The sequence below is a fragment of the Equus caballus genome, unplaced genomic scaffold, assembly GCF_041296265.1.
Source record: "Equus caballus isolate H_3958 breed thoroughbred unplaced genomic scaffold, TB-T2T haplotype2-0000564, whole genome shotgun sequence".
Classification (NCBI taxonomy): Eukaryota; Metazoa; Chordata; class Mammalia; order Perissodactyla; family Equidae; genus Equus; species Equus caballus.
Window position 1 is genome coordinate 16,286 of NW_027221927.1, and position 13,465 is coordinate 29,750.

The 13,465-nt window shown below is 45.7% G+C and overlaps 1 protein-coding gene across 2 annotated transcripts in view; it reads right to left on the reverse strand.

The window, feature by feature from the left end:
* Positions 1-13,465, reverse strand: part of LOC138922184 (protein phosphatase 1L-like) — a 43,063-nt gene that overhangs the window by 15,743 nt on the left and 13,855 nt on the right. For both annotated transcript variants that reach the window (XR_011435260.1, XM_070259016.1), the window contains exon 2: positions 29-103. Coding sequence is in view for 1 of the 2 variants with exons in the window: in XM_070259016.1 (XP_070115117.1) it covers positions 29-103 (75 nt within the window). In the remaining variant the exon portion in view is untranslated. The remainder of the gene's footprint in view (positions 1-28; positions 104-13,465) is intronic.

A 13,465-nucleotide genomic window follows, 5' to 3' on the forward strand; every position in this document is an offset into this window, starting at 1 on the left:
CTGTGGAAAGCTGGCAAAGAAAACCTACCTAATAGGAGACGTATTTCACTTCCATGATCAGTAGACTCAGTATAATGAAGATGTCAGCTCTTCCCGACTGGACCTATAGAGTCAACACAACCCCAGTCAATGTCCCAGTCAGACACTTTGTAGATATCTACAAACCGTTTCTGCACCTGGAATATCCTGCACAACACTGAAGAGCAAAGTTGAGTAAGCCGCACTTCCCCGTTCCAGGATTTAAAAAGCTACAGCGAGCATGATGCTGGGGTAAGAATGTGCCAGGAGATAAATGGAAAAGAACACAGAGTCCACAGATAGACTCACAAACATGGTCAACTGATCTTTGTCCAAAGATCAAAGGCAATTTGATGGAGAAAAGTTAGTCTTTTAAACAAATGGTGATGCCACAATCGGGTGACCTTATGGAAAACAATTAACAAAGACACAAACTTTCCACATGACACAAATATTCACCAAAATTGTTCATGGATGTAAATGTAAACTACAAAGCTATTAAAATTCTAGAAATAGCAAAGGAGAAGATATGACCTCGGTTTTCATGAGGACCTTTTATCCCCAACATTGAAAGAATGAGTCTTCAAAGAAAAATCAAGTTAAGGTGGACTTTGTTAGAATTAAAATTTTCTACTCTGTGACAATACTGTTAAGAGAAGAAAAAGACCAACTCTAGACTGTGAGAAATCTTTGCAAGAAGCATATCTAAGAAAAGGCTGTATTAAAAGGTACAAAGCATCATAAATTCAACAATAAGAAAACAAACATTCCAATTAAAAATGGGTAAAGATCTGAACAAACACCTCACTAACGAAGATATAAGCATAAATTAAGCATGCAAGAACACGCTCAAAATCACTTATCATTAGAGAAAAGAAAACTGAAACAAAGTGAGACAACCTTTACACACAAATAGACGACATCAATTCATGGCTGGGGGGCAGGACAGCACAGACTCTCTGTCATCGCTGCTGCCCATGCCGAGTGGTGCAGCCGCTGTGGAAGACACTTGGGTACTTTGTTACAAAGCTAAACATCATCTTAACTCGTGATCCCTCAACCATCTTCCTAGGTATTTACACACTGTTTTCAAATAGAACGTCAACAAAAAAGCCAGCACACATATGTACACTGCACCTTATTTATAGGGGCAGGGAACTTGAATGAACAAAGATAACCTTCAATAAATGAAAGCACACCCAAATGAGGTACATCCATGCAATGTAATGCGATCAAGTGCCAACACTGAAAGAACTATCAAGATGAACAGACATGGAGGAATCTCAAACTCATCTTTATAACTGAAAGAAGCATCTGTGAAGGCTGGGTAGAGTATGATCTCATTGATATGGCATTCTGCGAACACAAAGCAATCAATTTGATACACAGATCAGCTTCCCAGTGCTGTGCAGGGATGGTGTGGGCGGAGAGGTCAGGAAATCTGTGTGATGCTTTAATGGCGGATACTTGCCTCTCTGCCTTTGACAAAATCCCCAGATTTTTACAGTAGAAAGAGCAAATCTTGACTTACACAAATTAGTAAAATGATTTAGGTGGGTGGATCCTTGGATGGAATGCAAATGAGACTAAAGAGTGTAACTATATTGAGAATGGAAAAAACACACAGCAAGTGGTGGGGGAAGTGGTGTTGACCTAAGGACCTTTGGAAATGACTGGAATCTGTACAACTACAGGAAAAGAAACCGACCAAGCAAAGAGCCCTACTTGATAAAGTTCTTTCTCAACAGTTACTGGTTAATAACTGTGAGGCCCCTATGCATCTAGACTGGGATTGGAGAAATGACTGAGTGGTCGCCAGACAGCAGGAGACAGGGTTCCACTACTGGAGGGGCAGGTTTCGGGGAGGGCAGGGCGCGGGCTGGAGGGCTCCATGTGGCCATGCATTCGAGTGGGAAGCCGTGCTCTGAACTGATGCTGACCTTAATCTAAACATGGCCGTTTCCATATAGACACATTTATAGCAGACAGTGTACACACGGTAAGGTCAGCACACCAGCCTAACTTAAGCATCCTGCCACCGAGAGAGCCAAGAAGCAAGGACACCCAGGAGCAACCAGCACACTGAGCTCACAGATCCATGTTTTTAATGCAATTGTCTCATACAAGGAGCCAGCGTTCCTTGAGGAAAAGGCTGATATCCAGGCTGAGGCTGAGAATGCACAAGACAATGCTGCAGAGTCCTGCAGAGCTGGAAAGTAAGGCGGTGTTAAACCACCAACCACACATGGCATTTTTCGATCACTTTCACATCCTAAGACACATTAAGCATTAAAAATAAAGAAGACACCTATACGATTGCAACCATTTCCCCTTTCACCCCAGGCTGCCATCTGCCAGTCCCCATCACTCATGATTGAAAAGTTCCAATATCTGGCATATTCACTTCACAGTCATGTAGGTTTCCCTTCTCCTTTAATTTGTATCAGAATTTCTCCCCAGAAACAATCCTGAATATGCAACAAATACCCAGCATGCTGTGATTCTGAGCCTTCCAACACCTCAATGAAGAGATACTTTTATAAAGTAAGTCTTCTTAAAACATGACTGAGAAAGTAGAGAATAAACCACGAGGGAACAGCCCAGAAAATAAAGCTTCTGTGCTGACCGTTTAAGAAAAACGTCGCGGGGCCCCGAACGCAGCCCCCTCGTCAGCCATGAGGGCCAGACAGGAGGTGTGTTCTTTCTGAGCAGGAGACCCCAACATGACCGCAGCTGTGTCTCCTCCATCCTCCTGACAAGCGAAGCACCTTCCCCGCTGAGGATGCAGCTCCTGCGGCCTCTGGCAGAACCCGCAGGCACCCCACGCTGCTCACAAATGGAGGTCCATGCGCCCCCTGCCGGACACCGGGGGCAGAGCAGGAGGCTCAGAACTCACAGCTGGAGGTGGATGGGCGCCCCTTCCGGAAATGGTGCTAAATTACTCAAACCCGAGTGCCCTAGTCTCTTTGCTGATGGTCCCGAGGACGCTCTGCTGCAGCCAGCGCTGCTCTCTTGCCCAGGACATGCCCCACCCCTTGGAGCCATGGCCTGGAGAACAAGGGAGTCACCAGGCTTTGGAGTCCTTGAAAAAGACCGCCTCGATGCCACGGCACAATGAAATCACCCATTTCAAGTCCCTAGAATACAGCCACCCATTTTCATCATCAGAGTCTCCACAGGATGTTAGGTGTTAGACTCAAAGGACTGCAGCTCTGCTTGTGATCAGACCCTCTTTGATAAACTGCCCTACAGACTTGATCACAGTCACAGAGAACTGAAGCCAAAGATGAGAGCTGAAAATCTGTTGGCTCGTCCTCATTTGTGGTCCTGAATTGTGGTCCAGAGGTGCTTCCGAGGAATCCGCAGCTCTCTGAAGCCCTGGAGGACAGCTGGTCGGCCTGAGAGCTTGTCGGGGAGGGAATCCAGCTGTGTAGCAAGTGCATCCAAAACTGATGAAGTGAGGAAGAATATTCGGGTCCTGACTGTCTCTGTTCGATTGTATTTTTAGGCACAAGAAAGTAATCTGCACTTCTACCAGCTACAAACTATCTGAAAACAAAAGAATGGAAATATATTTAAAATGTGATACATCTTTAATATCAAAAAATTGCTGGGAGAGAATGTGATTTTCGTTTTTTAAATAAACTTATGCACAGGTGGCAAATTATCATGCTCTACACCTGAAACTTATACAATAGGAAAAAATAAATAAATAGACTTAAGAATTACATTTTTAATTTACCCTTTCAGCTCTTCAAGGGCTATTTACTGTTTCCAGATTTGGAAACATATTTTTTCATGGAAAACTTGCTTCAGAACAATTTTTGTTACAGACTTCTTTAAAGTCAAGTCAAGTCATCTGCTGGCCCAAAGATATATGAAAATATCAGTTATTGGAACATTATATAGATTTGTTTCCTGCATATAGCATCTCAACACAAGCTTTCAAATAGCAAGTGGCTCTGCCTATTGATTTTCCTCCAGTCAGAGGGTCAGGACCCAGCTACCTTCAATTTGGGGATTTGCCCTCTTCGACATGTGGATTCGGCTCTGGGCGTGTCCTTAGGTTCCTTCCAGAACGTTGCAAAGGGGAAATGTATGGCACATCCTGAGGCACGTTTTCATGGACTGAGCCTATACATGCAAACAGCCCTTCCAGCCCATTTCTTTGCTGAACACTACTTCACATGGGCACAGAGTGAAGAGAGCAAAGAGGCTGGAAAGGAAATATTATTGTGGTACTAGTGGAAAAAGAGAGAATTTGGTCTAGAAGCCTCTTTTGGGGTTGTTTTATTTGTTTTGTTTTTTGATGAGGAAGATTGTCCCAGAGCTAACATCTGTGGCAAGCTTCGTCTGTTTTGCATGCAAGTCACCGCCACAGCCTGGCTGATGAGAAATGGGTCGGTCCGCACCCAGATCTGAGCCCAAGAACCCCCCCGCCCGGCCTCTGAAGTGCAGCACATGAACGTTATTAACCACTATGCCACCGGGCTGGCTATTGCTTTTTCAATATGTTCACAAATGCTACTTTTAGAACAAACAACCAATTTTCTTGCTTGCACACATTTTATTCAGTAAAAAGTGTGACTCAGTGTCTGATTACCCAAACTAATCACAGGGAACAAACTGATGGAACAGGACAAGGATGTCACTCATTAAAGTTCATGGCATCACTGGCTCTTTGAAAGGGTGATTCCCATTGATTATCAAAGGGCCATTGTTTTCTAAAATGTCAGAAAGATACGATAATAGCTGTAGTAGCAGGTGTGGGTTGATGTGAGTGCCATCACTCAGTCGCGACGAGACGTCTTATGCATCCAGGATGGTCTGTGTTGCTGTCACTCAGTGTGCGGAGAGGTGGGCAGGGGACTCACTCCCTGTGCTTGGAGCACTTTGCGCTGCCCTGCAGTCTACATGTCCTCAGTGCATGGACACACAGGTTACATTCTCTACCTTCACAGAAATTAATCCTGACAAAATGTACAAGAGGCTGATAGATATTCCTGAGAAGAAACACTTAATCGGCTTACTTCCAGATGTACAACCACGAGGTGAGTGAGAAAGTGGCCAAAGTGGTCCTTTGACTGTGAGGAGGAATTCTCCTTCCAGTCTCCCAGTGCCTGGGGAGCAGCATGCCCCTAATCAGAGCCCCTGAGAAGTCAGCCAAAGTCCCGTTACGGAGAAGCCTTGAAACGTGAGTATGTGGATTTTTCTTACCTTACATTTTCTTTAAGTGTGGACTCTAAAAAAGCCAAGCTCATGGAAACAGAACAGCATGGCGTCTGCCGGGGGCTGGGAGGTGGGGGCAGTGGGGGGATGTAGGACACAGGGTACATACTTTCCTTTAGAAGATGAATAAATTGTGGGATCGACTCGACAGAATGATCACTGCAGTTATCAATACTCTATGATACACTAGAATGTTGATAAGACAGCGGATCTGAAATGTTCCCACCACACACGCACACAAAGGTAAATATGGGAGGGGAGGGAGGTGTTCACAATGCTTACTGTCCAATTCATTTCACAAAATGTGCGTGTGTCAAAATATGGCCTCGCAGTCCTTAACCTCACCCAATGTTACACGTCAATCATAACACGATAGAGCTGGGGGACGGCACCTCAGGATGGCAGCAGGAGAGCATGAGAGCAAGCACGGGGCTTTCCTGAGCGAGGGGCCTCATATGACAGCACAGTCACATGCCTGCGGAGCCAGCCCTGGTTCTCCCTGCAAATGCACATCTCAGCCCTGAGCACGTGTCGCCTTCTGCACCGCTCACACCCCGGCCTGAGCTCCCCACGTCACTCCTGTGGCCTCCTGGCTGGCCCTGCTTCTGACTTGGCCCCTGCTCCTGACTCACAGCACCAGGGCCATAGTAAGTGGGATGGCGCCCCTCCTTGCTCCAGCCCTCCCCTGGCTCTTCATCTCGCCCAGAGTCAAACCAGGCTGCACAATGGCTGACAAGTGTTCTCATCCCCCAGGAGTCTCTCCCTTGCTCACTTGGCTTCAGTGACACGGAATTCCAAGCAGTCCTCAGACAAGCCAGGCCTGTTCTTGTGGCGTTTGACCTTGCTCTGTGTCTGCCTGGAACCTCCTGGGCATTGGGGGCCCGTGTGTGTGCTCCCCCCACACTTTTAGGTCCCATTCATTCACACGTCTTTATCAGGCCCCAGACTCTATTCTAGGCACAGATGGCTGGACCCAGCCTCTCTCTGATCAATATGAGGTGGAACTTCATTGCATAAGCGTATTGACTATTTTATAGAGATTTTGCTGGAAAAACAAACGAACAAACAGAAAAGTAATAGGAAGAGAACTAGTCTCTCCTAGTCCCAAATAATTGACATGCAACACAACGCACCATCCTTAATTAGGGGTTGGGTTCAGGGTTAGGGACAGGCTTAGCCATCCTGCAGAGGAACCCTGAGCGAGCAGGTGGCCGGTCCCTGGGGGCCAGGCCTCGGGGAGGGCGGGTCTGGCACTTGTGTGGCGGACACCTGGCAGTCAGGTCTCAGAGGTGTGGGGCCGCGTCCTGAGCCTTGGCTCAGGGCGGACCTCTCCTCATGGTGGTGACGCTGAGAAGGAAGAACGCAGTCAGCCTCGTGGTCCGGAGGGAAGTCAAGGCACGAACTGCCCGCCCACTTGTCCGACACATGAGGGACGCTGGAGGCAGAAAGAGTCGGCCTAAGTCCATCAGTAGAAAGAGCGGTCTCATTCCGGCCAGGGTGGCTCTGAGAGTTTGAGAAAGAAGCCCCCTCAGAATCAGTGGGGGCGTCAGCTGGAAGCTTGTTTAGTTAAGAAAATAGTCTGTTCACGTAGGATTTGAGCAAAATGGCGGGGTGAGCTGACCCGGGACTCTCTCCCCTCCAAAGTACAACAAAGGACTGACAAAAAAACCCTGAATTGCAGCTAATGAACCTAATGCCACGACTCAGAGACCTACAGTATCAAAAGACAGAGGACGGACCCCCTGCTGCCCACCTCGGAGGAGCTGGAACGGGGTAGGAGAAAACTTTGCTCCCTCCCCTAGAAACCGGGATTGCTGCACTGGTCGGGAAGGAGCGGGGGCGGGGACGCATGACGGGGGATCACCTAGGACTCCCGTCCACCAGTACAGTGGAAACCCGCTGACGGGGGAAAGCCTCCGTGTGCGCGGACCCCATAAACCCAGGGCCCCGGGAGACCAGGGAACAAAACTGATGAATCCACATTGGTGCGCAAGAGAAACCGCCCCCACCTCCCCACCCCCACCCAGCAAAGCGCACTGGGCGCCGCCATCTTGCCCGAAGGCAGAGAGCTCAGAACACGCGGCACTAGACCCCCATCTAGTGGCGACGGGCTGTAACTGCAACCGAATTCTACCACCATGCGAAAAAACCACTCCTCTACCACCCAGCAATGTATAAAAGCCCCAGACCAGAAGGAAAACAATAAAAACACAGAATTAGGTCCTGAGGACTTGGAAATAGGTAAACTAAGTGATAATGTTCTTTTGCAGTGAGGAACATATGTAGGCATTTCTATTGGGTGTTTATCTAAGAGAGGAATTTTGGGGACCTAGAGTATGTGAAGCTCCATCTTCAGGAGATCTTAAAACAGCTTTTGAAAGTGGCTGACACCCTCAGCAGTCTGTGAGGGCCCAGTTACTCTCCATCCTCACCGACTCTTCATATTTTCAGTGGTTTTGTTTTAGTCATTGTGCATTAGTATCACATCTTGGTGTTAATTTACATTTTCCCCAGCAGTAACAATGTTATGCACCTTTTCAAATACTTGTTGGGCATTTAATTTTCTTCTTTGTGAAACGCCTAGTTGAATCTTTTGCCCATTTTTTTCTGGTAAGTTGTCTGTTTTCTTAATAATTTACGGGAGTTAGTTACGTATCTTACATGAGGCTTTTCCAGATAAAATATGGCAAGTGTTTATTCCCATTCTGTTCTTGCCTTCTCACTCTCTCGAAGATATCATTTGACGAGGAGATGTTCTTAATAATAAAGTCCAATTTATACATTTTTGTGTTTATGTTTAGTGTACCCTCTGACCTGCCTAAGAAATCTTTGCTTGCCCCAAAGTCATGAAAATATTCCCCTGTATTATCTACTACAAATGTCATTGTTTTAAACATCCACATTTGGATGTAAAATCATCTGGAATTGACCTTTGTTTATGGTGTGAGGCAGGAGTCAAGGTGAATTCCTTCCCGTCTGGATAGCCAGTGCCCCTGGACCACTGACTGAGAAGACTGTCTTCTCCCCAGTGCTCGGCCTGACTCTTCTGTCACATACAAATGTTCACGTCTGTGGGTCTCAGGGGGACTCTCTCTTCTTCTTCCTTCTCCTTGTGGCTGTCCTTGCAGTAGGACAGCACGCTGCCCTGATGCCTGTAGCTTTATACTAAGGCTTCATATCTGGTAGTGGAAGCTCTCCGGGGTTGTTCTTCTTCTAGATTGTCTTGACTATATGTGGCCACTTGTATTTCCTGTGCCAGGTGACGTAGAGGGTCAAATTTGAGTGCTGAAAATGGCCAAGTGGTCTCCATCCTCCAGGAGCTTTCAGTCTGGCTTAGAAATGGAGAGCCATGCCAATCTTCTCTGGATTCCAGCTGGAGCATCTAGAGCCCATTGAGGCAGAGCGAGAAGGTGAGGGCATGCAGTCTGGAAAGACTCTGCTTGGGTTCGTGGGCTGGAGTTCCCTTAAAGGCACTGGAGTCCTTCTGTTCTGGTGGGTTCTGGGGGCACCTTGGTGAGAGGAGGGACGTCTCCAGAGACTGAGACATTGGTGGGGGCCATTGTTCTGAACTGGTCCAGGCATGCTGACACACAGACCCTGGTGGGTGCTAAAGTTGATGATTTCTATTCCTTTCTAAGGTGTTCCCACACCATCAATAAACTGTTTTCTGTTCTGTCGTGAAACCTACTTGATGCCTCTCTTCTTGACTGAGTACAAACCAGGAAGGTCTGGGGTGCAGATCTCAAATATATGAATCATTGTTTCTGCCCCCAGGCAGCTGAAACTGTTCACTTATATTTCCTCACTCTTTGATACTCACTAAATACTACAGATAATCTTATTTCACATGACGCTTTGGGGAGGGAAGCTACAGATTGAACTTTTTTTCAAGTGAGTCTAGGACACGTTCTTTTGTACTTACATTTGGAAACTGAGGCATGTCTAACGTCCTATAATCCATACACCCCTAATCAAATAACTGAACCACCTTTTCAAGGGCAGACTGAGTTCAACCTAAGAATGTTGCCTAGCTTCCTCTGAGAAGCTAGCCTCACTTCTCAAAATTCCTGCCCTACAACCAGAAATCGAGTTACCTGTCAAACTGACAAAAACCACTTGCGTAGGCTAACCTTCAGAAACCTATATACGTAATCTGCACTTTGCTTGGCCATTATTTAAAGGGCTTCTGAATGGACTATACATTGCACAAACCGTGAGAGTCAATGAGAAAAAGAGAGTAAATACGAGTGAATGGTGTAAATGAATTGCTTTATCTCCTCAACTTAATTCCATTCCCATGTACTTGAAACATTTACCACAGATAATCTGACATCTTAGAAATGGAGTGTTAACAGTACCTCAGAATAACCCCCATATGAAGGCCTCGCCAACCAGGCCTGCAAAGACTATGGTACAGGGAAGAGAAGGTTTGGGAGTCAGACAGACAGGGGAAATATTTTAATCCCAGCTCGGCCACTAAGCAGTTGCGTAGCTCTGGGCATATACGGGTGTAAGCTTCAGTTTCCCCAACTGTAAAATGGGGATAACAACAGCTGCCTCAAAAGACCACTAGGATTCAGCATGAGGGAATCCGTGAGAGCACCTGGCACATGGCAGGCACTCAACAGTCAGAATGAGTGGAATCTTTTGGTTTCCACCAGATATCAGTGCTAGCAAATGCAGTCATACAACCCGGTGTTTCCTCTTCCTTTGTCAGGCATCATTATTTCTAGAATTATTGTAAGGCATCATTACGATTAGAACTCAAGCATCTGGAAGAGTGCACGCACACCACAGGGACTTAGAGACTTCGAACTCAGGGAAATTGAATTCTGGTTAGAGAAGAAAAGTTCCTGAAAAATGAACAATAACACAAAAGGTTCAACTGCCTGTCACAGACCATAATTTCAAAGGAGAGAATGATTACTTAAAGATGACACGACCAAGCAAGACTTCAGGGAAGAAGTGGAAACAGGAAAACCTTGAAATAAGGCCAAGACATAGCTATGGGGAGGAGGAATGGGAAATCTCTCAGAGAATGGAACAGATTTCACAGAGTAGCAGCAGTGGGCATGTGTATCCATCAGGTAGTCAGGGAATAATAAAGAGACCAATTCTGCTGTAGCGCAGAGTTTTGTGTAGGTGAGTGACAGAAGATAAGACCGTAAAGTAGTCAGGGATGACATTAGGAGAACCCAAAAAACAAATTTCAGAGAAATAAATCATGTTTGGCAGAAATCATAGACTTTTTCAAAACAAACCATGAACAACCCAGTGAGCTAACAAGACCGATCGATCAGAGATGTCAGTGAGTAGACTGGAGAGGAGAGAGACAGAGACTAAGTGACCAGTTAGGAAGCCACTGTCACAATCCTAGCAGAGAGTGATGAAAACCTGAATTGGCATGATGGTGGCATGACGGTAAAGATGGAGACAGAGATGAGAGGTATAATACAAAGTCTCACAGACCTGAACGCAGAGGGAAGAAGCATGGATGACAGGGTAGACTCAAGAGTGGGAGCCTGAGAGAATGGCAGCACCATGAGAGGAAGAGGCAAGTCTGGAGTCATCTAGGGACACAGGAGGCAAATGTGGTTTCAGATGGGTTGTTACCAAGGTGATACCCAGAAAAAAAATACTAAAAGTCAGCACACAAAGACCTGAGTTCTAGATGGGAAGGGAAGCCCTCTGCTCACCAAGCGTGGCTGAATCCACGCAAGGTGCAAAGATTCCAGCGCAAAGAAACAAAATGGGACCAGCACACTGAGTATGGCCCTCCCTGAAACCCAGGTTCATGAAACAAGTGAAATCCTCAAAGAAATCAGAGAAGCAGCAAAAAAAAAAAACCCAAAATTTAGTGGTGTCACTAAGGCCAAGGAGATGAGTCTCAAGAAGAGAGAGGAGGTCAAGAAAGCCGCATCCCACAGAAAAATCTAAGATGAGAGCTTGAAAACAAGTCATCACACATGACAATTATGAGGCCCCTGGAGACGTTCAAAAAACCAGGTTCAAAGAAGTCTCAGACGGCAGGAAGAAATAAGGAAGTAGGAAGAAAGCAGGAGCAGTATCTACACTCTATACTTTCAAAGGCACTTTCCTAGTAGAAGTCTCATTCAGATTTGTAATCTGGAATAAAGAACATGTGGTTTTAAGAAAATGAGAGGCCGGCCCAGTGACACAGTGGTTATTTAGTAGCCCAGGGTTTGCAGGTTCAGATCCAGGGCAAGGACCTACACACCACTCATCAAGCCATGCTGTGGCAGTGTCCCACATATAAAATGGAAGCGGATGGGCACAGATGTTGACTCAGGGTGAATCTTCCTCACTGCCCCCCAAAAAAGAAAAAAAAAAAGAAAATGAGAGAATCTGATACTACAAACTTCCTTTAGTGGTCACAGGCCCACATCTTTCCCTTCCACTCTTCTTGTTTCATCTGATTTCCTTACCTTGTGTAGCCTCTCGACAACCCTATTTCTAGGCTGTACTTCTGAATCTCCTTTCAGTAAGAGAGGGCCAGGTCTAGTCACGCCTGCCCTTCTCACCTCTCTCTTTTTTTCACTCACATCATATAGGCAAGGACAAATGTCAGATTTTACAAGAAAACCAAGATTTGATCAACATTTCTCTTTCATGTTTTCAAAAGAAGGCCATTTTCCAAAAAGTACATAGACAGATACTCAACATTATTAGTTATTAGGAAAATGCAAATTAAAACCACATTGAGAAACCACTTCACAACTACTAGAATGGCTAAAATTAAAAAGACTGGCCAGGATGTGGAGCAATTAGAGCTCTCAAACACTGCTGATGGAAATGTAAAATAATACAACCACTTTGGAAAACAGCTGAGCAGTTTTTTTAAAAGTTAACATACACCTACCCTACGATCCAGTCACTCTACTCCCAGGTATTTACCAAGAGAAATGGAAGCATATGTCCATACAAAGACTTGTATGGCCAAACACTGGAAGCAACTCAAATGTCCAATAACAAGCCAATGGATAACCAAGTTTTGGCATATCCATACATTAGACTACTAAGCAATAAAAACGAGTGAACTATTCATAGGTCCAACAACATAGATGAATTTCAAAATGAGTATGCTGAGTTGGAAAAAAAAAAAAGCCAGAAAAAAGGGCATGCAGACTGCATATTTCCATTTATATAAAATTTTACAAAATGTGAACTAAATCTACAGTGACAGAAAGCAAATTCATGGTTGCCTGGGGATGGATGGACGGATTGGAGAAGGACATAAGAGAGGTATCACAAAGGGCCATGATGGGGGCTGTTCCCGTGGTGCAGTGGTTAAGTGCGCACGTTCCACTTTGGTGGCCCGGGGTTTGCCAGTTCGGATCCCGGGTGCGGACATGGCACCACTTGGCAAGCCATGCTGTGGTAGGTGTCACACATATAAAGTAGAGGAAGATGGGCATGATGTTAGCTCAGGGCCAGTCTTCCTCAGCAAAAAGAGGAGGATTGGTAGCAGTTAGCTCGGGGCTAATATTCCTCAAAAAGCAAAAACAAAGGGGCATGAAGGAACTTTTGAGGGTGACGGATATGTTCATTATCTTGATGGTGATGGTTTTATAGGTATACACCAAACTGATCAAACTGCATATATTAAATATGTACAGCTTATTTTATGCCAATCATACCTCAGTAAAGCTGTTTTTAAAAAATAAAAGTTGAGACAATTGGCAAAATTTGAATGAGGACTCTGTATCGTATTATAAAGCAAAGTTAAATTTTTCTTTTTGACGAAGATTAGCCCTGAGCTAACATCTGCCGCCAATCCTCCTCTTTTTGCTGAGGAAGACTGGCCCTGAGCTAACATCTTTGCCCATCTCCCTCTACTTTATATGTGGGACGCCTACCACAGCATGGCTTGCCAGGCGGTGCCATGTCCACACCCGGGATCCGAACCAGCGAACCCCGGGCTGCCGAAGCGGAATGTGCGCACTTAACCGCTGTGCCACTGGGCTGGCCCCAAAGTTAAATTTTTAAAAATGAAGAAAGTGGATGTCCTAAATCCCCATAATATAAAGTCACCATGAAGGCTGGGGACAAGGGCTTCTCTCTGATAAAGTGGGAACATCAGTTGCGCACTCCCACTGCTATCCTATTTTTGAGAGAAAAACAACCAGCTGTGCCCTTCATCAAAGAATGCCCTCTTAAGCAATCTTTCCAAAGTACATGCCTGCCTGTACTCTTTCAT